Genomic DNA, 27400 nt, shown 5'->3' with positions numbered 1-27400 from the left:
TTAACGGGCAATTTAGCATGGTCAATCGACCTAACCTGCACATCTTTGGGTTGTGGGGGTGAAACCCACGCAGACACGGGGAGAATGTGCAAACTCCACACGGACAGTGACCCAGGGCCGGGATTCGAACTCGGGTCCTCAGCGCCGTAGTCCCAGTGCTAACCACTGCGCTACGTGCCGGCCTCACCTCCTCTCTTCTAAGGAAAACCCTAGCCTATTCAACCTCTCCTCATAATTTCCAAATCTTGGCAACATTCTTGTAAATCTTCTCTGCACTCTCTCCAAAGCAATAATGTCCTTCCTGTAATGTGGCGACCAGAACTGTTCACAAAACTCCAGCAATGACCTAACTGGTGTATTATTCAGTTTCGGCATTACATCCCTGCTTTTGAATTCAATACATCGCCCAATAAAGGAAAATATTCCATACGCTTTTGTGGCCAGCTTTTCATCTTGCCACCTCTAAAGATCTGTGGATGTGCATTCCAAGGTCTCGCACTTCCTCAAACCCCCTCAATATCTTCCCATTTACTGAGTATACCCTCGCTTTGTTTTCCCTCTCCAAATGTATTACCTCACATTTTTCCGGATTAAATTCAAATTGCCACTTCTCCATCCACTCAGCCAAACCACTGATCGAATTCTGCCATCTCTTCACCATCAACTACACGGCCAATTTTTGTATCATCTTTACATTGCACAATCATGGCTCCCACATCCAAGTTTAAATACTAGCCAAGGTGGGAAACAGCCCTTAATCCAGAGAATCCCTACAGTGCTGTAGGCCATTCGGCTCATTGAATCTGCACCGACCCTCCAAAAGAGCACTCTACTTGGACCCAGTCCCCCACCCAATCCCCGTAACCCTGTGCATTAATCATGGAAATCCGGTCCGGTCCGATGGTAGTGGGTTATCGTTGATATTTGCTTACAAATCATGGCCAATCCACCTAAACCGCACATTTATGGGCGTGGTCAATAAACGGACCTCAACCTGGGCAGGGCTCCGAGACCTCAACCTCACTACGTAAAAGTGCTGAGAGTTCAGGGTGAACAGGATCTCTAAAAAAGAGAAATGTTAAAAAAATCTCAAATTATCTTACTTTGGGACTAATTAAATTGTTTCTCAATCCCACCTCATCTTCCTTTGTCTGGCGAGCTTGCCGCTCATTCAGTAACTGCTCCTTTAAACTTTGATCAGAAAATCCTTCAACAGGGACTCTATGTCTAGCTTCATCCAGCTTCGACTGTAGAGCAGAGATCTGCATTAGGTTATTGTACTGTTGCTGCTGCAGAGATTCCTTGTCCTATCACAAGAAAACATGGAAGAAATATCTTAACACTGGTGACACCTCATTCTTAAAAACAAATATCAAACACCAATCCTTTCAGTCATTATTTTATGCAATCATATTAATACACTTCTGACAGTCAATTTCATCAGTGAACAAACCCTGCTGTGATCACAATGATTGTATTCAGAACCAATTATAATGAATTGATTCAGTGAAAGTAACAACTGTCATAATATACACCAGTATATCATGGTGCAGACACACACACTGATGGACACACAGCAAGACCAATCAACACCGCAACCAATCACCAGTTAGAGCACACTCACTATAAAGACAGGGGGCATCAGAGTTCCCGTTCATTCGGGATGCAGCCTCCTACAAGGACAGAGCTTACAGCACAGATCCTCACCATGTGCTGAGTGCATAGACTGGTTCGGACAGGCATAGGTCTTTAGTTCAATCTAACATCGTGTTAACCCACAGTGAAAGTATGTTCAACAGTTTCTAACTTAATAAAATAGCGTTGCACTATTTTAAGTGTTGGTGGCCTGTATGTGTTCCACGGATCCAGAGCACCTAACACATCAACAACCAGTCATTTTATTATCGGTATTTGATCATTTCTTCTTTTTTTTTTAAATTAAGAACAATTATTGGGCTCTAGTGAGTTAGTAACTGAAAAGAGTTGGATGCCTTGCAGTCAATGAGTAGTCAGACTGAGATTGGATTTTGTAGTACGAAGTCTTACAACACCAGGTTAAAGTCCAACAGGTTTGTTTCGATGTCACTAGCTTTCGGAGCGCTGCTCCTTCCTCAGGTGACTTGTTGGACTTTAACCTGGTGTTGTAAGACTTCGTACTGTGCTCACCCCAGTCCAACGCCGGCATCTCCACATCATTGGATTTTGTGAAACTGATACAAAACATCAGTTCAAAACTGATAACCACAAAGTGTTTTTAAAATCATGACACGCACACTGAAGAATAGAGTGGATTGGAATCAACCACGATTGGTAGTTTACCAAGTACATGCTTTACAATTCAGGAAAATTCACTCTACCCAACTAATTTGGTACTATTGGAGAAACAGATTCTGAGCATTTTACCAGGCTGCCTGACTTCATTCAATCTCAACCAATACTAAATCCTGTAGGAGTATATTAAACCATGCAGCATTTTGGAAATGTCTTAAGCCGTGAATGAGGAATTGAAGTGCACTGACTGGCTTCTTTCTGTAACAGAGTGGTAGCAGTGATAAAATTGTTAGTTCAACAAATTATGATTTACCAATGATTTGAATCGAGATTAACCCACCTCTCAATAGTTAAAGCCAGGGGCTCAGCAGAGTGGCCTAAAGCTCCCAGCAAATTAAGGGTGGCGTGGATTCTACCAAGAATCATTCAGTAACAGGAAGAAGTTATCTGTGCTAGCTCTTTGACAGAGTTATACAATTAGTCTTACTCTCATGTTCTTTGCTCATAATCCTGTAAATTTTGTATTTTTCAATTATATATCCAGTTTCTTATTGGCTTTCACCATAATTTCCTGAAATTTCTGGGCCATGACGGCGCTCAGCCAAGAGAAAGTTAGAGCTAAGCATCCATCCTAATTATTTCCTTGTTCCCATTTCTTTCATGTTATTTTATTATTTTGGTCCGTGGACCCATAACTGAAATGTGCCATCAAACAGAAAACTCAAGGTTGAAGCAACCTCCTTGACAGGACATTTGTGTTCCCAGGTTTTGTTTTTAGTCAGACTCCTCGGCATGGAGTTGATTTTAGGAAGCAGGTTTGGAGGGAGTTGGATTGATTGGTTGACTGGCAATTGGTGGGATGGCCAGGGACAGTGATCTGCCTGACAACGGTCAGTGATCGGTTCCTGTATGATACTTTTTGAGTGAACTGGACAGAAGCGTTTAAATCTTAGAAATGAAAGGAAAGCACTCTTTCTCTCCTGTTTGCCGAAGTGAAAGAACTGCTTTATTGTTCTGAAAGCAGGGAGTGCATGGCACATCCTTTGCTGTGAACTTGGAATGATGCTGAGTCTGCAAAGAAGGTAGATATCTTTGACAGAGAAAACCACCTTGAGCCTAGAACGGCATGAAACTGGTGTTGAGGCCAAGGTTGTCATAGAATTTACAGTGCAGAAGGAGGCCATTCGGCCCATCGAGTCTGCACAGGCTCTTGGAAAGAGCACCCTACCCAAGTTCAGCACCTCCACCCTATCCCCATAACCCAGTAACCCCACCCAACACTAAGGGCAATTTTGGACACTAGGGGCAATTTATCATGGCCAATCCACCTAACCTGCACATCTTTGGACTGTGGGAGGAAACCGGAGCACCCGGAGGAAACCCACGCACACACGGGGAGGATGTGCAGACTCCGCACAGACAGTGACCCAAGCCGGAATCGAACCTGGGACCCTGGAGCTGTGAAGCAATTGTGCTATCCACAATGCTACCGTGCTGCCCTGAGATGCCATGAGATCAGCCATGATCGTATTGAATGAAGGAGCAGGCTCGAGAGGGTTAATTGCCTAATCTTGCTCCTAGTTTTTATGTCCTAGAAGGAAGTATAAAAATGAAAGCTGAACTTCAGAAAAACATGAACTAGAAGTCATCCCAGTTCAAAGATCTTTACCCGTATTTTTATTAATATTTTTGTTTTCCTTTCTACCACCCTTTCCCTAGGTTGTTTGTCTGTGTGTGCTTGTAGAGAGTGGGGCAAGTAAGGAAGTGGGGGGTGTTGGGAAAGAGGCAAAAGATAGGCAGTTACATTTTCTAGCCTTTTAATTATAATACTCTACATAATTAAAGGTTATTTGTGTTAAAGTTACAAACCTGGTAACTATAGGGTATTGAGATTAATGAATAATCTCTGGTAATTTAAATAAAATCTTATTTTACCTGCATTGCGACTCCGGATCAAGTAGGGCTAGAATTGACTGTGTACTAGCCCAGGGTGTGAGAATCATAGAATAACTACAGGGAAGAAGGTCATTCGGCCCATCGAGTCTACATCGACCCTCCGAAAGAGCAGCCCACCCAGGCCCACTCCCCATCTAGCCCTTGGACATTAAGGGGCAATTTTGCATGGCGAATCCACCTAACCTGCACATCTTTGGACTGTGGAATGAAACCGGAGCACCCGGAGGAAATCCACGCAGACACGGTGTGTTGTGACACTTCTTATTTCTTGTGATTAACTTTGTGGTTGCTACTACTTAAATAAGCAAACATGATTTCAATTGCTTTGAAATGAAGCTCAAAAAGACATGGTTATTGTTTATTTACCTGTGTTAATTCTTCCTCTATCCGTCTCATCTTCTGCATTTCATGCTCAAGCTGATGAACACTCTTTTCTACATCGACATTGGACAAAACTATCTGCTCAAGCTCTTTGATCTGCACTTTCAGTTTTGCTATTTCTTCACCTTGTTCCTGCACATCTTGCTCCAAGTGTTCCTTTATTAGCAGCAACTCGTTGTAATCATCTGTCTTTGACTGGATCTGTGCCTCCATGGTTTCCATCTTAAGATAGTGTTTACACACAAATACACAATAAATTGTGAGCAGACATTTCTTGCATTACTTTTGATTTTGGTTGGTAAAGGCTATTTTTTTTAAACTAGATCTCTGCTGAAGTTGTAATACCCTGCATTGCTTACACTAGAAATGCTTCTATATAAAGGTAATTTGCATTATGTGGGGAAAAAGGTAAAACTACTGTAAAAATCTGCAAAATCTGGGCAATTTAAAAAAATCATAAAACCAGTGATACAAAATTTATTTGAAGATTGGAAAAGATCTTTACTTGCATTCTCTCTCGATTAAAAATGAAAACTACTGATTTTTCTGTACAATTTCCTTCAATAATCCGAGATTATAATAAAATAACAATCTTGTATCTTCTGGAGCCTTCTCTTCAAACATTTATTTTTGAAGTGGTCGAGAGAGAAGTGAGTTCAAAAGGCAAACCAAAAGGTTTGTAATATGTGATCTCAATGACGTGCCTGCCTAAATCTCAATTTCATTTTTCCTGAACAGATAAAAGTCAACTTTCAATACAAGAAAGGTCAGAGAAAAAACTTCACGGAGGAAGAGTTCTTTGAAGAAGTTCTGGAATCCGAGAAGAATCTCTTTGAAGGTTCAAATTCAAAATACCTCAGTATTAAGGTCCTCGCTATATGCCTCAAAATATTGAGAAAGCAATTCATAGGAAACCCACTATAGGTGGTAGCTTTACAATTGCTTAGTTCTTGATGATTAGTCAAACCAGTGATCACTGTTCTTGTCAAATGGCTTTTGCTAATTTTCCAGAGGTTGAATTGCTGACAATTGCCAGCAATAAAGAATATAATTCAGTAGCCAGTTAATAATATTGGATAAAGATATTTGCCCAGCTCCCAGAATCATAATACACAAATGGTCGTTTAGTTTCATCTTATTCTTCTTACAAGGTAAAATCTAGTTATCTATACTTAACATCCCCACTATGAAATTGTGCAACCTTGTGCTGGTATGCTGAAGGAAAGATGAATTCTAATCTCAGTAGTAAAATAAAATTATGATTTCAGAATGTGCAATTCAGTTTGTATCTGGACAGCATGACAGGACCAGGACCAGACGTACAAGAAATATGACAGGCCAACTTGGTGAAGCTGCAGCACGGGTTTAGATACATGCTGAAAAGCTGAAGAAGTAAGCGATATACAGAACAAAAGGGTCACACAACCAAGAGGTCAGATTAGAGCTCTATAGTCTACCACATTCAATCGACTGGTGGACAATTGAGCAGAAGGTGGTTCCACAAATATTCCCATCCTCAACGATGGGGGAGCTCAGCATATCAGTTCAAAGGACATGGGTGAAATATTTGTAACCACCTTCAGCCAAAGGTGCCAAGTGGATGATCCATCTTGACCTCCTCCTGAGGTCTCCAGCATCATGGGTGGCAGTCTTCAGTCAGTTTGATTATCTTTAGGGGTTATCAAGAAATAGATGAAGGCACTGGATGGAGCAAAGGCTATGAGAGCCTGACAATATCTAGGCTGTAATGCTGAAGACTGGTGTTCCAGGACTTGCTGTGGCCTTAGCCAAATTATTTTAGTACAACTATGATACTGTTATCTATACAACAATATAAGAAATTGTTCAGGTATGAGGACTGTGTACATGAATTTTATGCAGAAGTATGTATGCATGTTGCAATTCAAGACAAAAGAATACAGAAAGGAGAATTTGAAGACCTCGAAGCGGAGCCTTGCTAAAACAGCTGAGAGAAACTCTGTTTGAAAGGATAATTGGAAAACCTTAAGGTGGCTCTTTGACAAAAACAGCTAATGGAAAGCATTGGTTGAAAGAAGATATGAAAGCGCGTCTTTTTGAGAGTGGAAACACTTGTGCAATAATCATCTATTTGAGGAGACATCCACAGAAGATCGATTGAGTGGCATTTGCCACTGGATTTCAGAGTGGAGCATTGTCAGTTAGCCTGTTGGGTTACAGGGACTGCATGTTTATGGAGAACATTACAGCACAGGATAGATTGCGCAACCTGTGTTATCCTTGAAACCTGGGTAAGTTTGTGAAAAGGGAGTGAATGAGTATTGTATCATCGCCAAATGTTTTATGATAATAATTTTTTTTGTTAAAAGTTAATTGGCATTCCTGTGACTCTGTTCTTCCATGTTTTCAAAAAAAGGTAAAAGTGACCATCTTTTGAGACAGGGTTCCATTTTGGGATCTTCACATCCAGTAATAGCAGCAACTGAGATCATAACAAACAACTAAATTATTGAGGTTAGGCCACCGTTTTAATATTGCATCATTTTTGAATTCCCGACTTTAGGAAGGACATTAAGGCTAAACGAACAAAGGAAGACGCTAGAAAAGCTTGATTTGAAAAACTAAAAACCGCATAGGTATGGGAAAGGGCAAGAAAAATAAGACCAAACGGATAGCTCTTTCACAGAACCAGTGCAATGTACTAAATGGTCTCTTTTCTGTCCTATAAAATTCTAGAATGTTAAATTCAGATGATAGTTGTCAAATCTGACGTACCAGATGAACAAAATATCCTGAATTTGAGGGAGTACAGTTAGAATCTCATCACATAACTGAGGTTGTAAAAAAAACTGACGCAGGATTTAAAGAGTGCACTGACTACTAATCTGAATCCTCCCAGAGAATTCTAAAGCTAAAGGAAAAGGAAGAAAGCTTGTAAAGGTATTCTTTCCATTTGACAAAGTTGCCTTATACCCAAGTTTTAGAACACAAATACGCTTTTTCTTTATACAAATACATGGATGACCTTGAACAGCATGACTGGACAGAGTAGATGGGAAGAGACGGTTTCCACTTCTGAAAGGTCCAAGAACAAGAAGGCACAGATTTAAAGCCAGGTGTGGAGCAGTTGCCGATGATTCCAAAGGTTGGCCTCAGCTGGAGCAATGCGTCCAATTCTGAACAGTGCACTTTAGCAGTGAAGGCATTGGAGTGAGTGCAAAAAATATTCACGAGGATGGTTCCTGGGATGAGGAACTTCAGTTATGAAGATAAGTTGGGACTATTTTCCTTAGAGGAAAGATTACAGAGATTTGATAGAGATATTCAAAATCCTCAGGGATCTGGACAGAGTAGATGGGAAGAGACTGTTTCCACTTCTGAAAGGTCCAAGAACAAGAAGGCACAGATTTAAAGTAATTGGCAAAAGTAGTATGAGAAAATACTTTTCTCACAGCAGGTGGTTAAGGTCTGGTATGCATTGCCTGATAGTGTGGTGGAAGCAGGTTCAACTGAAGCATGCATAAGGGAATCAGACTGTTATCTGAAAAGGAGGAATGTGCTGGGTTACGGGGAGAATACGGGAATTGATCAGAGAGCCGGTGCAGATATGATGGTCTGAGTGGTGATCTTTTAAGCTACAACAATTCTGTGATTAAGTATTCTGTCCCACTCTATTCACAACTTCTTCAATAAGGCAGTCAATACCTCAGCTACCAAATGACAGATAGCATCCATACTGCATAATTGTTTCATAATGGCCTTGCCAAACAAGAGAAATATCAGCCACCTTAGTTAATCTCCATGCCATCAACATCTTCAGAGTAATCACTAATGAGAAGCTGAATTCCACCAACCATAATCAATATTATGACATTCATACATTGATGAATGCTGATCTGTTGACCTCTTTAGCACCTGCCATGCCAAAGTCAGGGATTTGACCATTTGCCTGGAGAGTGCAGCCATAACACTGAAGAAAAGTGTCATTCAGGACCGAGTAGTTCACCCGATTGGTGCTCCTGCCACCATACTCAGTTCACCTTCACCATTCGCAAGATTGCCTGCAATGTGCAGCTGTAAATTAGCAAGATTATTTCAATGCAACCACCCTCTTCTATGACCTTAATCCTGAGAAGAGAGAGCAACAGTAATGATGTTTGAAGACCATCAACTCCAAATGCTCCATCGTCAATTCAACATTTTTCCATTGTTTTACTAATTGGTACCTGTGCTGTCTGTCTCTGCAAAAGTTAGCCAAGCTGATCCAGAAGGGTGTCGCGGTTTCGGGGGGTGGGGTGGCGGACTTGGGCTGGGCTGGAATCCTTGAATTCCCTCCCAACACTGAAGTGGCAGCACTTGCAGATTTCAAGATAAAACCCCATCACTACCTTCTCTGGGTTTCTCATGGGCACAGGGGAAAGCAACCTACAGTCACCTGCGAGTATGACAACTTTATTTTTACTTTACTTTAAATACAGTTTTTGCCGTGTATGGAAAAAACTTTATACAATTAATTTCAGTCTGAAAATGTTAAATCTGCAGGTCCATTATTATCAAAGTTTTGATTCAAAATCCTAAGTCCTTAATTGCTTTCCATCATCCTTCCAATAAAACTTGTGAAATCACAAATGCATAATGTGTGGACTGAAAATGAGAGAATGTTCTTTTGCTCCTGGGAATGGACAGATAACTCAGGTCCAATACAGATAGCTTGGAATTAAAAAGAAGAACGAACTGGAAGACAGGTTGTAACAACATTGCTAAATCACGAGATCGATATGCAGAGCGGAACCAGCGAACATGCACAGGAAAGGGATAGATTTTGCTAAAAGGTTGATAGACCTACAGCACATCCAGGCAATAATACAAGTGTATCCCATTGAAAGGGACTATCAAAAACAATTCAGGGAAAAAGTAAAATGAGTTGCAATTACTGCAAATGTTGTTTTTAGATGTCCTGACCACTATTAGATGCCCCAAATGTAAGGCTGCTGTTGCTAAATTAGCGAAATGTTAAATCACTTAGCTTTTATACAGCAAACATGTGAAAACAAAGCTTTTCTGAACTCACTGCTTCTTAATTTTTGAAGTGGCGTTTGAGTAGCCAGGTTGGCTACTCAAAAATGCCAAAAAAAAAAAAAAATGGTATATTTAAAATCAGTGAGAGAAAAGTCAGGTTGAAAAGGATGACCACACAGTTGTGAGGCAGCATAACCAGTTTCATTCAGTGTTCAATCATACCCGAAGGCGCCATCAAGTTTAACAAAGGTGCGGTGGAACTACAGAAGCCGATATTCAATTGAAAACCAGAACTCTAAACCATGATGGATTCAATAAGAAATTTTGGGAAATGACATCAACTCCAGAAACATTTTGAACTATTAGACCAAAGGATCAAGTTTTGTACTTTCTAAATACAGAGAGAACTGATCTACTTACTGCTTTGGATCCAAGCAAAGTTTGGGAGTTGACACAGTCTGGGAAATCTGCTAAACCAACCAGTTCAATATATAGATATAGAAGCATTAAACTTCGAATGAAGTTTCAACAGAGGCATACTTGGAAATTTACTGGCACTTTTATTGGGAGAAAGAATATTATCGCTGGTTTCTTGTTTCTCACTTGGTACCAGTGGAGGTAGTGAAATACTCTGGGGCATTACAACGGCAGATAGCAACATTTGAATTCAATTTTAAAAATCGTGAATTAAAGGCTTAATAATGACCATGGTGGTCATGGCCAAGGCAGCACAGTGGCACAGTGGTCAGCACTGCTGCCTCACAGTGGCAGGGACCTGGGTTCAATTCCAGCTTTGTATAACTGTCTCGGTGGAGTTTGTATGTTTTCCCAGTGTCTGTGTGGGTTTTCTCCGGGTGCTCCAGTTTCCACCCACAGTCCAAACCTGTGCAGGTTAGGTGGGGTTTCAGGGATAGGACGGGAGACTGGGCCAAGGTAAAGTACTCTTTCGGAGGGTCGGTGCAGATGTGATGGGCCAAGTGGCCTCCTTCTGCATTGTATGGATTCTATGATTCATGAAACCATTATCAATTGTCATAAAAACCTATCTGATTCACTGAAGTCCTTCAGGGATCTGCCATCCTTACCTGGTATGGCCCATATGTGACTGCAGACCCACAGCAATGTGGCTGACTCTTAAATAGCCAAGCAACTCACCCAGCTCAAGGGCAATTAGGGATGGGCAATAAACGCTGGCCCAGTCAGCAATGCCCACATCCCATGAATGAATAAAAGAAAAATTCTCAGCATGGAACCTGAAAAGCACTGGTAATAACAAAAAGCTTAACTTATTTTGGTGATTCATTCTTAAGATATCAGGTATCAGAACCCTTCCTCAATCTGTTTAAGGCTTCTACAATATTCCAGAATATGTCTCCATTATTGAAAAAAAAAAAGCCATAAATTGCAAAGGTGGCGTTTTCGTTTTGGTTGCAGCACACGTACCAAACGCATAATTACTCCCAATAGAAACTAGTTGATTAAAGTAATATTGTTAATGAGATCAAACATTAACCGACAGAAGTAATCAATTTCCCAGCTTTCCAACAAACTCTGCATAACTGAGGGCATTATTAAAGTCCTGAGGAACCAGTTAGGTTATAGTCAGCTATTTTAAGACTTTCTTTGGGGATCTGTTGACCTTGTGTTATTTCAAGATTCAAGTGAAAATCCATCCTGGTTTCCACTGTTTAACATTACTCAAGACATTTTTAATTATTCATTAAATTCTCATAGAATCTACAGTGCAGGAGGCCATTCAGCCCATCAAGTCTGCACCGGCCCTTGGAAAGAGCATGCCACCCAAGCCCACACCACCCTATCCCCGTACCCCACTCAACCTTTTTTTGGACACTAAGGGCAATTTATCATGGCCAATCCACCTAACCTGCACATCTTTGGACTGTGGGAGGAAACCGGAGCACTCGGAGGAAACCCACGCAGGCACGGGGAGAACGTGCAGGCTCCACACAGACAGTGACCCAAGCCAGGAATCGAACCTTGGAGCTGTGAAGCAACTGTGCTAACCACTGTGCTACTGTGCCACCACTGAGAATGGAAACAAGCTTCAGAGGGAGTGGAAGGTGATGATTGTGCGATAGGTGGAGTGGAATGGCAAGCTGAAAGCTCTGAATTGAAAGTGGATGATCGGGATCCATAGTATTTTAGCAATAAAGCAATGGCAGACCTATTGAACAAAGGCTGTCACTCTGGCAAAGATCAGTGGCACACTATTGCCACAATTTAGCTATAAGACAGAAGAATAAGGCATCGATGAAGGAGTTTCCACTATTGGGACTGAAGACTCATTCCATTCAGGGTCTACAACTGTCTAGTTGACGACATATTAAAATTTTGTTTCAGGAATAACTCTACAACTTGGATAGGAAGGAAAACTCTTCACCAAATTTAGCTTTAGCTTGCTACTGGACACAATTATGCAACATTATCATTGTAAGAATGCCCACACTGTCCATCGCCATGCATCACAAGAGTGTACACAATCTTGTTTGCAGAGTAGGAAAGAACAGTTGAGCAAAAATATTCCACAGTATGAATTTGAACACAGTAGCCATCCTTGCAATATACTGAGGCATTGTGAAACATTGCACAGAGTAAGCATTTAACCAGAACTACACAAGGATTCAGTTCTACTAGTGTTCAGGTTAATTATTACCAGTGGCCCTATTTGTAACATCTTCTCTCTTCACTGCCTTTCCAAACAGACATCAAAATCAACATATTAGGTTAATAACATTAAGAATAGTTGAGTTCTGAAGAAATTAAATGTGAAATTTATCTTGGGGAAACACGTGTATTCCGGGATGAGGCTAGAGAGAGATACTAAAAGGAAACTATTAGGGATTATGTAGCATGCAGCCAGGTTGTTATTGATCAGAATATAGGTAACATATTTTCATACCTGGAAACTCAAATAATCGCTCTAAAACATCCATGGTTTGGGAAAAAGAAAAACACTTTTTAGAAATATTAGGAAATTTAAATTTTATATGTGAATAAGGTTAATATGAAAACAGTAAATGATATGAAGAGTCAGAAATACCTTAGATACTGTATAATCACCACCTCCTTGTGGTTTTAGTCCTTGTTTTAATTGTCTCTCCAGATTTTCAATCTCTTGCTGGAACTCATCTCGTTCATGTTCACGCTCAGCTGCTTGTTCCTGAGTGAAAAGGATACAAATAACTCCGGTATTCCATTGCTAAATTTATACATCTTTTACACTACATTAAGATTTCATTCTTAACTTTATTGCTTTATCTGCAGGCTACCCAGCATGTTAGGATATGATTTATTCAAATGCAAAGCATACTCTACAGAACACTATAAAGCTCAAGATCGAATTATCAAAAAAGATGAGGAAGCAACGGCACTTCAGTGACACTACGCAGCAATGATTGCATGTTGCCAGGGCTTTGGTCTCATGCCTTCCTTTCAAAATGTGCACTGCAAGTAAGGATGGAGATAAGGTAGCAATGATCGATGCAAAAGGCAGAATGCATGCCACCGGTGGTTTTCTTCTGATTCAGTTCACTTTTTCATGGTAGAAACACTGCTAATTAAGGGTTTTGGCCATGAATGATTGATGCAGAATAGCTTGTCCTAAAATAATAGGCAGTATATTCAACAATGCCTGTTCAATGCTCAACAATGCCTGTTCAATGCTCCACAATGTCAGAAGACTTTTCCAGACACTCTGTTGAATTTTGAACCCAGAAATATCCTCCACATGGTGGACCAAACGTCTGGTAGGATGCAGAAAAGTATCAACATGCTTTGGATGCATAAAATTTAGAAGTTTGCAAAAAGCACAAAAAATTATCATGTGGTTTATCGTGAGGAAGAACACTGCAGACGGCAGAAAATATCAATGGACTAGTCAGGTGGGCAGAAAGGTGACAAATGGAATTTGATCCAGCGAAGCTCATAACACACCCATACCCACCATCACAGCTTCCGAAGTCAGATCGGCTTTCCTGAAAGTGAACCCACAGAAGGCGACGGGTCCAGATGGGATCCCTGGTCATGTACTCAGAGCCTGCGCGGACCAGCTGGCAGATGTCGCGGACATCTTTAACGTGTCCCTACTCCGCTCCGAGGTTCCCACATGCTTCAAGAAGACCACCATCATACCGATGTCAAAGAAGAACCAGGCAACGCGCCTCAATGACTATCGTCCGGTGGCCCTGACATCAATCGTAATGAAGTGCTTCGAGAGGTTGGTCATAAAGAACAAAGAACAAAGAAATGTACAGCACAGGAACAGGCCCTTCGGCCCTCCAAGCCCGTGCCGACCATACTGCCCGACTAAGCTACAATCTTCTACACTTCCTGGGTCCGTATCCTTCTATTCCCATCCTATTCATATATTTGTCAAGATGCCCCTTAAATGTCCCTATCGTACCTGCCTCCACTACCTCCTCCGGTAGTGAGTTCCAGGCACCCACTACCCTCTGCGTAAAAAACTTGCCTCGTACATCTACTCTAAACTTTGCCCCTCTCACCTTAAACCTATGCCCCCTAGTAATTGACCCCTCTACCCTGGGGAAAAGCCTCTGACTATCCACTCTGTCTATGCCCCTCATAATTTTGTATACCTCTATCAGGTCGCCCCTCAACCTCCTTCGTTCCAGTGAGAACAAACCGAGTTTATTCAATCGCTCCTCATAGCTTATGCCCTCCATACCAGGCAACATTCTGGTAAATCTCTTCTGCACCCTCTCTAAAGCCTCCACATCCTTCTGGTAGTGTGGCGACCAGAATTGAACACTATACTCCAAGTGTGGCCTAACTAAGGTTCTATACAGCTGCAACATGACTTGCCAATTCTTATACTCAATGCCCCGGCCAATGAAGGCAAGCATGCCGTATGCCTTCTTGACTACCTTCTCCACCTGTGTAGCCCCTTTCAGTGATCTGTGGACCTGTACTCCTAGATCTCTTTGACTTTCAATACTCTTGAGGGTTCTACCATTCACTGTATATTCCCTACCTGCATTAGCCCTTCCAAAATGCATTACCTCACATTTGTCCAGGTTAAACTCCATCTGCCATCTCTCCGCCCAAGTCTCCAGACAATCTAAATCCTGCTGTATCCTCAGACAGTCCTCATCGCTATCCGCAATTCCACCAACCTTTGTGTCGTCTGCAAACTTACTAATCAGACCAGTTACATTTTCCTCCAAATCATTTATATATACTACAAAGAGCAAAGGTCCCAGCACTGATCCCTGTGGAACACCACTGGTCACAGCCCTCCAATTAGAAAAGCATCCCTCCATTGCTACCCTCTGCCTTCTATGGCCTAGCCAGTTCTGTATCCACCTTGCCAGTTCACCCCTGATCCCGTGTGACTTCACCTTTTGTACTAGTCTACCATGAGGGACCTTGTCAAAGGCCTTACTGAAGTCCATATAGACAACATCTACTGCCCTACCTGCATCAATCATCTTAGTGACCTCCTCGAAAAACTCTTATCAAGTTAGTGAGACACGACCTCCCCTTCACAAAACCGTGCTGCCTCTCACTAATACGTCCATTTGCTTCCAAATGGGAGTAGATCCTGTCTCGAAGAATTCTCTCCAGTAATTTCCCTACCACTGAAGTAAGGCTCACCGGCCTGTAGTTCCCGGGATTATCCCTGCCACCCTTCTTAAACAGAGGAACAACATTGGCTATTCTCCAGTCCTCCGGGACATCCCCTGAAGACAGCGAGGATCCAAAGATTTCTGTCAAGGCCTCAGCAATTTCCTCTCCAGCCTCCTTCAGTATTCTGGGGTAGATCCCATCCGGCCCTGGGGACTTATCTACCTTAATATTTTTTAAGACACCCAACACCTCGTCTTTTTGGATCACAATGTGACCCAGGCTATCTACACCCCCTTCTCCAGACTCAACATCTACCAATTCCTTCTCTTTGGTGAATACTGATGCAAAGTATTCATTTAGTACCTCGCCCATTTCCTCTGGCTCCACACATAGATTCCCTTGCCTATCCTTCAGTGGGCCAACCCTTTCCCTGGCTACCCTCTTGCTTTTTATGTAAGTGTAAAAAGCCTTGGGATTTTCCTTAACCCTATTTGCCAATGACTTTTCATGACCCCTTCTAGCCCTCCTGACTCCCTGCTTAAGTTCCTTCCTACTTTCCTTATATGCCACACAGGCTTCGTCTGTTCCCAGCCTTTTAGCCCTGACAAATGCCTCCTTTTTCTTTTTGACGAGGCCTACAATATCATTCGTCATCCAAGGTTCCCGAAAATTGCCGTATTTATCTTTCTTCCTCACAGGAACATGCCTGTCCTGTATTCCTATCAACTGACACTTGAAAGCCTCCCACATGTCAGATGTTGATTTGCCCTCAAACATCCGCCCCCAATCTATGTTCTTCAGTTCCCGCCTAATATTGTTATAATTAGCCTTCCCCCAATTTAGCACATTCATCCTCGGACCACTCTTATCCTTGTCCACCAGTACTTTAAAACTTACTGAATTGTGGTCACTGTTACCGAAATGCTCCCCTACTGAAACATCTACCACCTGGCCGGGCTCATTCCCCAATACCAGGTCCAGTACCGCCCCTTCCCTAGTTGGACTGTTTACATATTGTTTTAAGAAGCCCTCCTGGATGCTCCTTACAAACTCTGCCCCGTCTAAGCCCCTGGCACTAAGTGAGTCCCAGTCAATATTGGGGAAGTTGAAGTCTCCCATCACCACAACCCTGTTGTTTTTACTCTTTTCCAAAATCTGTCTACCTATCTGCTCCTCTATCTCCCGCTGGCTGTTGGGAGGCCTGTAGTATACCCCCAACATTGTGACTGCACCCTTCTTATTCCTGATCTCTACCCATATAGCCTCACTGCCCTCTGAGGTGTCCTCTCGCTGTATAGCTGTGATACTCTCCTGAACAAGTAGCGCAACTCCGCCTCCCCTTTTACATCCCCCTCTATCCCGCCTGAAACATCTAAATCCTGGAACGTTTAGCTGCCAATCCTGCCCTTCCCTCAATGAAGTATATCACCTCCATACTCCCAGAATGCCTTGATCCACTGCAATTCGCATAGCGCCACAGCCGGTCCACAGCAGACGCCATCTCCATGGCCCGACACTAGAGCATCTCGATAACAAGGACTCCTACATCAGACTCCTATTTATTGACTACAGCTCCGCCTTCAACACCATAATCCCAGCCAAGCTCATATCAAAGCTCCAAAACCTAGGACATGGCTTCTCACTCTGCAACTGGATCCTCGACTTTCTAACCTACAGACCACAATCAGTAAGAATAAACATTGACACCTCCGCCACAATAGTCCTCAATACCGGGGCCTCGCAAGGCTGCGTACTTAGCCCCCTACTATACTCCCTGTACACACATGTCTGAGTGGCAAAATTTGGTTCCAACTCCATCTACAAGTTTGCTGACGATACGACCATAGTGGGCTGGATCTCGAATAACGAGTCAGAATACAGGGTGGAGATAGAGAACCTAGTGAGTGGTGCAGCGACAATAATCTATCCCTCAATGCCAGCAAAACTAAAGAACTGGATATTGACTTCAGAAAGCAAAGTACTGTACACACCCCTGTCAGCATCAACGGGGCCGAGGTGGAGATGGTTAGCAGTTTAGAATTCCTAAGGGTACACATCTCCAAAAATCTGTCCTGGTCCATCCATGTCGACACTACCACCAAGAAAGCACAATATACTTCCTCAGGAAACTAATGAAATTCGGCACGTCCACATTAACTCTTACCAACTTTTACAGATGCACCATAGAAAGCATCCTATCTGGCTGCATCACAGCCTGGTATGGAAACTGCTCGGCCCAAGACCGCAAGAACCTTCAGAGAGTCGTGAACACAGCCCAGTCCATCACGCAAACCTGGGAAAGAGGGCAGCATAATCGAAGACCCCTCCCACCCGGCTTACTCACTCTTCCAACTTCTTCCATCGGGCAGGAGACAGAAAGGTCTGAGAACACGTACGAACAGACTCAAAAACAACTTCTTCCCCACTGTTACCAGATTCCTAAACGGCCCTCTTATGGACTGACCTCATTAACACTACACCCCTGTAAGCTTCACCCGATGCCGGTGTTATGTAGTTACATTGTGTACATTGTGTTGCTCTATTATGTATTTTCTTGTATTTCCTTTTTTTTCCTCATGTACTTAATGATCTGTTGAGCTGCTCGCAGAAAAATACTTTTCACTGTACCTTGGTACACGTGACAATAAACAAAATCCAAATCCAAATCGAAGTGAAGTAATGCATTTGGGAAGGACAAGTAAGGCAAGGGAGTACAGAAAAAATTATACTGAGAAGCGTAGAGGAAAGGAGGGATCTTGGTTGTATGTCCACCAATTTCTGAAGGTAGCAGAACAAGGAGATAAGGTGGTTTAAGGTGATTTTTAAAACAAATTAATTTATGGGATATTGGCATCGCTGGTTGGGCAAGCATTAATTGCTCATTCTTATTGCCCTCAAGAAGGTGGTGGTGAGTTGCCTTCTTGAACCGCTTCAGTCCCAGAAGTGTCGGTACACCCACTGCGCTGTTAGGGATGGAGTTCCAGAATTTTGTCCCAGCGACAGTGAAGGAACAGCGATATATTAACAAGTCAAGATGGTGAGTGGCTCGCAGGGGAACCTCCAGGTGGCAGTTTTCGCTTGTGCCCGCTGCTCTTGTTCTCACGAACCAAGGATAGTAATTGATGTGGTTTGGACAGTGCTGTCTCAGGAGCCTTGGTGAGTTCCTGCAATGCACCCTGAAGGTGGGCATCGGTGATGGAGGGTATGAAGTGGTCTGCTTTGTCCTGGATGGTGTCAAGTTTCTTCAATGTTTCTGGAGCTGACTCATCCAGGCAGGTGGATAGTATTCCATCACATTCCTGACTTATACCTTGTAGATGGTGGAGTTGCTTTGGGGAGTCAGGAGGCTGGTTACTCAATGCAGGATTCCTAGCTTTTGACTGCTCTTGCAGCCACAGTATTTATATGGCCACTCCAATTCTATTCCTATGATTTCATATACGCCAGTTAAATTCCTCTCAACCTCTGTCCCAAAGAAAAGCATCTCAATCTATCAAACCTTTCTTGCAGCTAAAATTCTCCAGCCCAGTCCTGGCCATGTCTTTATGAATCACCAATGTACCCCTCTAGTACGATTACAAACTTTCTTTTTTGTAATGATGAGAACTGTACAAAGTACTCTAGCTGTGGCCGAACCTGTGTTCGTACAGTTCTAGCATAACATCCCTGCTCTTATATTGTATGCTTTGGCTAATGTAGGAAAATATTCTGTACATCTAGAGAGCTCCTCAGAGTGGTGCCCTGGGCCCAAACGTCTTGAGCTGCTTCATCTAGACCTTCCTTCCATCATAAGGTCAGAAGTCGGGATGTTCGCTGATGTTAGCGCAATGTTCACCATTCGTGACTCCCAAAATACTGAAGCAGTCCTTGTTCAAATGCAGCAAGACCTGGACAATATCCAGGCTTGGGCTAACAAGTGGCGAGTAACATTCGTGCCACACAAGTGCCAGGCAACGACCATCTCCAGAAAGAGAGAATCTAAACATCATCTCTTAACATTCAATGGCATTGCCATTGCTGAATCCTCCACTATCAACATCCATGGGATTGTTATTGACCAGAAGCTGAATTGGAGTGGCCATATAAATACTGTGGCTGCAAGAGCAGTCAAAAGCTAGGAATCCTGCATTGAGTAACCAGCCTCCTGACTCCCCAAAGCAACTCCAACATAGGCTGTCAGGGAAGGACACAAGTGAAATGTGGAACTTGTTCAAGGAACAGGTACTACATGTCCTTGATATGTATGTCCCTGTCAGGCAGGGAAGAGATGGTCGAGTGAGGGAACCATGGTTGACAAGAGAGGTTGAATGTCTTGTTAAGAGGAAAAAGGAGACTTATGTAAGGCTGAGGAAACAAGGTTCAGACAGGGCATTGGAGGGATACAAGATAGCCAGGAGGGAACTGAAGAAAGGGATTAGGAGAGCGAAAAGAGGGCATGAACAATCTTTGGCGGGTAGGATCAAGGAAAACCCCAAGGCCTTTTACACATATGTGAGAAATATGAGAATGACTAGAGCGAGGGTAGGTCCGATCAAGGACAGTAGCGGGAGATTGTGTATTGAGTCTGAAGAGATAGGGGAGGTCTTGAACGAGTATTTTTCTTCTGTATTTACAAATGAGAGGGGCGATATTGTTGGAGAGGACAGTGTGAAACAGATTGGTAAGCTCGAGGAAATACTTGTTAGGGAGGAAGATGTGTTGGGCATTTTGAAAAACTTGAGGATAGACAAGTCCCCCGGGCCTGACGGGATATATCCAAGGATTCTATGGGAAGCAAGAGATGAAATTGCAGAGCCGTTGGCAATAATTTTTTCGTCCTCACGGTCAACGGGGTGGTACCAGGGGATTGGAGAGTGGCGAATGTCGTGCCCCTGTTCAAAAAAGGGACTAGGGATAACCCTGGGAATTACAGGCCAGTTAGTCTTTCTTCGGTGGTAGGCAAAGTAATGGGAAGGGTACTGAAGGATAGGATTTCTGAGCATCTGGAAAGACACTGCTTGATTAGGGATAGTCAGCACCGATTTGTGAGGGGTAGGTCTTGCCTTACAAGTCTTATTGAATTCTTTGAGGAGGTGACCAAGCATGTGGATGAAGGTAAAGCAGTGGATGTAGTGTACATGGATTTTAGTAAGGCATTTGATAAGGTTCTCCATGGTAGGCTTATGCAGAAAGTAAGGAGGCATGGGATAGTGGGAAATTTGGCCAGTTGGATAACGAACTGGCTAACCGATAGAAGTCAGAGTGGTGGTGGATGGCAAATATTCAGACTGGATCCCAGTTACCAGTGGCGTACCGCAGGGATCAGTTCTGGGTCCTCTGCTGTTTGTGATTTTCATTAATGACTTGGATGAGGGAGTTGAAGGGTGGGTCAGTAAATTTGCAGACGATACGAAGATTGGTGGAGTTGTGGATAGTAAGGAGGGCTGTTGTCGGCTGCAAAGGGACATAGATAGGATGCAGAGCTGGGCTGAGAAGTGGCAGATGGAGTTTAACCCTGAAAAGTGTGAGGTTGTCCATTTTGGAAGGACAAATATGAATGCGGAATATAGGGTTAACGGTAGAGTTCTTGGCAATGTGGAGGAGCAGAGAGATCTTGGGGTCTATGTTCATACATCTTTGAAAGTTGCCACTCAAGTGGATAGAGCTGTGAAGAAGGCCTATGGCGTGCTCGCGTTCATTAACAGAGGGATTGAATTTAAGAGCCGTGAGGTGATGATGCAGCTGTACAAAACTTTGGTAAGGCCACATTTGGAGTACTGTGTACAGTTCTGGTCGCCTCATTTTAGGAAGGATGTGGAAGCTTTGGAAAAGGTGCAAAGAAGATTTACCAGGATGTTGACTGGAATGGAGAGTAGGTCTTACGAGGAAAGGTTGAGGGTGCTAGGCCTTTTCTAGAGGTTTATAAGATGATCAAGGGACTAGATAGAGTAGACAGTCAGAGACTTTTTCCCCGGGTGGAACAAACCATTACAAGGGGACATAAATTTAAGGTGAAAGGTGGAAGATATAGGAGGGATATCAGAGGTAGGTTCTTTATCCAGAGAGTAGTGGGGGCATGGAATGCACTGCCTGTGGAAGTAGTTGAGTCGGAAACATTAGGGACCTTCAAGCAGCTATTGGATAGGTACATGGATTACGGTAAAATGATATAGTGTAGATTTATTTGTTCTTGAGGGCAGCACGGTAGCATTGTGGATAGCACAATTGCTTCACAGCTCCAGGGTCCCAGGTTCGATTCCGGCTTGGGTCACTGTCTGTGCGGAGTCTGCACATCCTCCCAGTGTCTGCGTGGGTTTCCTCCGGGTGCTCCGGTTTCCTCCCACAGTCCAAAGATGTGCCGGTTAGGTGGATTGGCCATGATAAATTGCCCTTAGTATCCAAAATTGCCCTTGGTGTTGGGTGGAGGTGTTGAGTTTGGGTAGGGTGCTCTTTCCAAGAGCCGGTGCAGACTCGAAGGCCGAATGGCCTCCTTCTGCACTGTAAATTCAATGATAATCTATGATTAATCTAGGACAAAGGTTCGGCACAACATCGTGGGCCGAAGGGCCTGTTCTGTGCTGTATTTTCTATGTTCTATGAACACCCAGAACCTAAAATCACATATTCTGCATTGACAAAGATCTGTTGCTGTTTTCACTCCATTTACTCAGATTGATGGAATGGTAGGAAATAGTGCTCCACAGAGATTGGTGTTGGGACTACTGTTGCCCACCATTTGTCAAAATAAACATATTGGACTTGGGAATCAGAAGTGCAGTTTTAAATATTTGCAGATGACATCAAATTGGGAGATGCAATTAATACAGAGGAGGACTATGCTAAAATACGAGACAAGATTAATAAATTTGCAGAATAGGCATGTAAAAGACAAATGAACTTCAGCAAAGAAAAATATGAGGTGGTGCTTTTTGGTAAAGAGATCAAGGTGTAGAAAGCAACAACGGGTTGGAGGAGCAGAAGGATTTGGGGTGCATAGACTCACAAAACACACACAGCCATAAAAAGCGGAAGTGAAGCACTGGGCTTAATTTCTAGAACATGGAAATTGTAAAGCAGAGATGTATGTTATATTTTTACACAATGCTGATTCAAAGACATTGAGTATTGTGTTCAATTCTTATCCTATTATAAAAAATGGTATAGAGGCATTGAAGATACAATAAATACTAGTAGGACGGTACCCAAACAGAGATTATACAGAACATGCCTTGATTCTTTTCACTAGAAAGGGCAAGGTCGAAGGATGACCTAATAAAGGTTTTCAAAACTATGAGAGCTTAACAGAGTAGATACAGAGGAGGTGTTTCCACTTGTGAAGGAGTTCAAAACAAGGATTAATAAATGTGACAGTTATGAATAAATAAACTCAATAAAAACCTTTTTACCTAGAGAAAAGTTATTACACGGAGCTTGTTATTATATGGAGTAGTTGAAGCAAATAGCATAGGACCATTTAAGAGGACCATTTAAGTGGAAGCTAGAAAAGGCTCATGAATGAGCAAGAAATCGAGCATATGCTGACAATGATAGATGAAGTAGCGTGAGGGAGGCGTGTAGGGAGCATAAACATCAAGGTTCTGTACAAGTTTAACACAAGTTTTCTGCTTGGCCCAAATGCCTTATTTCTTTCTGGTAAGTTCAATGAGTTGTTTTTTTATAAACAGCACAAAGTTATAGATCGAATTTTAACTCTCTTTTTTTTTCTTTCTGCACCCCCCCCCCCCCCCCCCCCCCCAACTCAAATACAACTTGTACCACAAGTTGGCATGTGAGCTGAAAATGAATGGCATAGTGAGGGCACAGGGCACCTGAGACCTTAGTGAATTATAACACCAACGGAGTATATCCTTAAATAATTAGATTTAAGGATTAAAAAATAATCAGAAGAATAATAGAGGAGGAAATTGATTAGAATGGATCTGTCATAAATATCAAGTTAAGTATATTAGACAGAAGGGAAGGAAAGATCTCCGGAGGGATGCTCCATCATGCCGTGCCACATTTCTGCCTCACCCGCTGGAGGGATGCTCTGCAACGCTGGCCGGTCAATGGGGTTTCCCACTGTGGGGCAAGCCCATGCTGTCGGGAAACCCCGGGCTGCCGGCAAAACGGAGCATCCCGCTGGGGGAGAATCCCACCCCTGATAAGAGAAAAAAGTGAACCAACAAAGTTACAATTAAAATGTTCATAACCTCCAATTTACTACACAGAGGAAGGAGATCAACAGTTAAGGCAATTTCTTTTTCGAGCCAGAGAAAAGGGCTTTGAATAGCATCTTTCACCACCTCGGGACGCCCAGAATGCTTAATAGCCAATGAAATGTACTCACCGTTGCAACACAGGAACTGCAGAAGCCTATTTATGCTTAGCAAGCACCTATAAATAGTGGGATGGTCAGTGATGTTGACAAGGGATAAACATTAGTCAGAAGACTTCCAGCGGCGGCCATGGAGCGAGGCCTGAGCACAAAAGCCTGACACTCCAGTGCAATACTGAGGGATTGATATACTGTTGGCAGTGCTATCTTTTGGATTTGTTAAATTAAGACCCTCTCTGTCCTCTTGAGTGTGTTCCCATTGATTTTTTTTTCAAAAACATTTTACTGGAGGAATTTTCAAATATATACATAACAAAGAAGAAACAACACAGAATCTAACTGTGGCAACGACAAACAGCCTAAACTTCCTTACACACCCCCAAGCATCCTTCCCCCCGCCCCCCACACCCCCACCCAAAACCCCCTCAACTTCAGACATGCCCAAATCATGTGGACATATTTCGCCACCCCACCTCCACACACACCATGAGTTTGATCGTCAATTGACATGCTAATTCAACAAGTTCTTTAAAATAAAGATTAAGGGCAAGATGCTGTTTGTGCAAAGCAAATAGCAAAGCAGGTTAAATCAAGCAGCATCTTCTAGAGATTCAGAACTCACAGCATACCACACTATGCCCTGAACTTGAAAGCAAATTTGTACATATATTACAGTATGTGCTTTTGTCATACCATTATGTTTTCAGCAAGACTGGCCGAATATATCATAAATGGGTACAACGTCCTTGCTTTTCTTTGCTGGTAACTGGGGTAGATCTGGATGCTGATGAAGGAATATGAAAGACTGGAAACAGTTTGCCAAGTCCACTGACCAGGTCCATTGGTCGGCTGACATTATAACCTTGATAATCAAAGAACAATGTATTTATCGGGAAGTTTTTCTCCATTAGATATTACAATGGTGGCGCAGTGGTTAGCACTTCTGCCTACGGCGCTGAGGACCCAGGTTCGATCCTGGCTTTGTGGAGATTGCACATTTTTCCCATGTCTGTGTGGGTTTCACCCCCCCACAACCCAAAAGATGTGCACGGTGGGTGGATTGGCCACGCTAAATTGCCCCTTAATTGGAATAAAATAATTGGGTACTCTAGAAAATTATTTTTTAAAAAGATATTAGAAGTGTTACTCTACCCTTTCATGGCATCATTTTCCTACTGCCAGTTCTGGGTTCTGTAGCTTATTGTTTTTTTCTTTTTTATAAACAGCAAATTTTAATCAAATGGATTTGGGAGCATGCTCACTACTGAGTCCAAGTTCTAGCCTCAAATTCCACTCCAGAAACGAACACATGGCTTAGACTAAAACAACTGCTACATTGTTACAGGGGTAATATAATGTGGATAATAGATTAAAAGGTCCCATCAGCCCCTCCCAGTAGTTCAGATATTTGTAAAAGGTTCCATGACACAATTCAAATAGTAGAAAGTTCTGCAGATTTGCTGGGCAGCCTTCTACCCCTCAAGTAACACCACAAAAAACAGATCCAACAATTGTGTGTAGATTGGCTCCTGTATTTGCTTTCATAATAGCAACTGCACTTCTAAAGTAATTGATTGATAGGTGCATCAGAGGATGCTGAGGGAGGGTGAAAATTGCAGAGATAATAGCCATGATCTTACATTTCTTCTCAGAAAGGAGGCTGGCGCAGGACAAATGGAAATTTGCAAATCTTATCCATTACTTTTAAAAAGGACAAACCCAGAAATTAGAGACTAGTCAATTCAACTGGATGGTGGAGCAACTTGTACAGTTAACCCAGTACAAAACTGAACAGTTATTTGGACAAGCAATTAAGGAAAACCAGCATGGGCTTGTTGGAAGCAAATGGTGTTTAATTAACTTAGCAGAGTGTTTTGATGAAGTAACAGGGAGAGTCAACAAGAATCATAGGGTTGATGTGGTGTATGTGTATGGACCACTTTTATATGCCTTATGGTATATAAGTGCTGCATAATAAACATGTCAGCAAAGCTTAACCCATGAAAACAAATAGGATAATGGGCATACGGAAATGAAATCTGCGAAGTTAAAGGAAACAGAAAAGTGGTTGTTCTGAAAACAGCAAGTATAGTTCTGTTTCTGATAGTAGGACCACTGCCTTTCTCAATTTACATTAATGACCTGGTGTACTGTTCACAATTTCAAAATTTGCAGATGACTTAAAACTTGGAAGTATTACAAAATGTGAAGAATAACCATTTGCTGATTCTATCTGAAGGATACAATATCATGTTATGTAAAAACAAGTTTGTCCCCTCTTTCAATTCTAATACTATATTTTGCGGATTTGAAAGACAAATTGTGTGGATGCTATTTTGCTATTTGTTTTCGGACAGCTAAAATTAAGGAACATTGGCAATATTTGAACATGTAAGAATATTATACTGATACATTATAGAATCATAGAAAGTTAACAGCACAGAAATATTCCCCTGGCCCATTGTGACTGCACTGGCTGAAAAGCAAAAAATTCTCCCAGTACGTAATCAATTCTCCTTACATCCATAAACTGTCGATAATTCTTCAGCTGCTTCTCAAGGGCTTGGATCTGCTGTTGCATGTCAGCAACCTGCAAATGCCATTTGTCCTCCAGTTCAAAGTTGCGGTTCGTCTCCTCCTCGAGCTCCACTTCCATTCTCTTTGTCCTAGAGAGCAGATCAGCACGGTCCTTATCTGCCTGACACTGGATGTCCAACTTCTCCTTGGACAGACGTTCTGCCTCCTCCAGTAACCCTGAACAGTACAAATACAGTATCAGTGAATGAATAATAGCTAATGACAATTCTCGAAATCATGGCCTAGAAACACAAAGTAGGAGGAAGAGGCCATTTGGCCATTCAAGCTTTCTCCATCAGTCAATATGATCATGGTTGATCCTCTATTTCAACACCATACTCTCACACTCTCTCCATACCCCTTGACAGCTTTAGAGTTTAGAAATCTATTGCCTTCTTAAATATATTCAGGGACTTGGCCTCCACAGTCGTCTGTGGTCGAGAATTCCACAGGTTCAACACCCTGTGAGTGAAGACGTTTCTCCTCATCTGTCCTAAATGCCTACACTATCCTGAGACTGTGACCCCTTGTTCTAGAACCCCCAACCAGAGGGAACAATATCCCTGCATCCAATCTGTCCAGCCCTCTCAGAATGTTATGCGTTTCAATTAGATCCCCTTTTATTTTTCTAAATTCCAGTGAATACAGGTCCAGTTTACCCAATCTCTATTCTTAAGGCAATCCTGCCACCCCAGGAATTAGCCTTGTGAACTTTTGCTGCACTCCTTCTGTGGCAAGTATATCCTTTCTTTGATATGGAGACCAAAACTGCACACAATACTCCAATTATGGTCTCACCAAGGCCTGTACAACTGCCCAGTATTGAGACACTGGTCACGCTCGATCAGCTGCAATGGGTGGGCCACATTGTCCACATGCCTGACACAAGACTCCCGAAACAAGTACTCTATTCCAAGCTCCGCAATGGCAAGCGATCACTAAGAGGGCAGAGGAAACATTACAAAGACACTCTGAAAGCCTCCCTCAATGAATGCAACATTGCAATCGACATATGGGAATCACTTGCCTTAGAACGCACAAGATGGAGAAGCATCTGCAAAGGTGCTTGAGCGTCACAGGGTGGAGCATGCAGAGACCAAACATAAATAGTGGAAAGAGGGGACAGAATCCAGGCCATTCCACTCATCTCATCAAAGACCACCTGCCAAACCTGTGGCAGAGTCTGCAGATTCAGGATTGGACTATTCAGCCACCATAGAACCCAGTGGAAGCAAGTCATCCTCGACCCTGAGGGACTGGCCAAGGAGAAGTACAGCTGCAGTAAGACATTCT

General features: G+C 42.6%; 1 protein-coding gene across 1 annotated transcript in view; it reads right to left on the bottom strand.

The window, feature by feature from the left end:
* LOC140395958 (pericentrin-like) overlaps positions 1-27400 on the bottom strand; it is a 401239-nt gene that overhangs the window by 129276 nt on the left and 244563 nt on the right. The window contains 5 exon segments of the mRNA XM_072483987.1: positions 1137-1307; positions 4594-4830; positions 12527-12547; positions 12668-12787; positions 26052-26284. Coding sequence (XP_072340088.1) covers positions 1137-1307; positions 4594-4830; positions 12527-12547; positions 12668-12787; positions 26052-26284 — 782 coding nt within the window.

This window comes from Scyliorhinus torazame, chromosome 2 (assembly GCF_047496885.1).
Source record: "Scyliorhinus torazame isolate Kashiwa2021f chromosome 2, sScyTor2.1, whole genome shotgun sequence".
NCBI lineage: Eukaryota > Metazoa > Chordata > Chondrichthyes > Carcharhiniformes > Scyliorhinidae > Scyliorhinus > Scyliorhinus torazame.
This window is presented reverse-complemented; position numbering and strand designations above follow the sequence as displayed.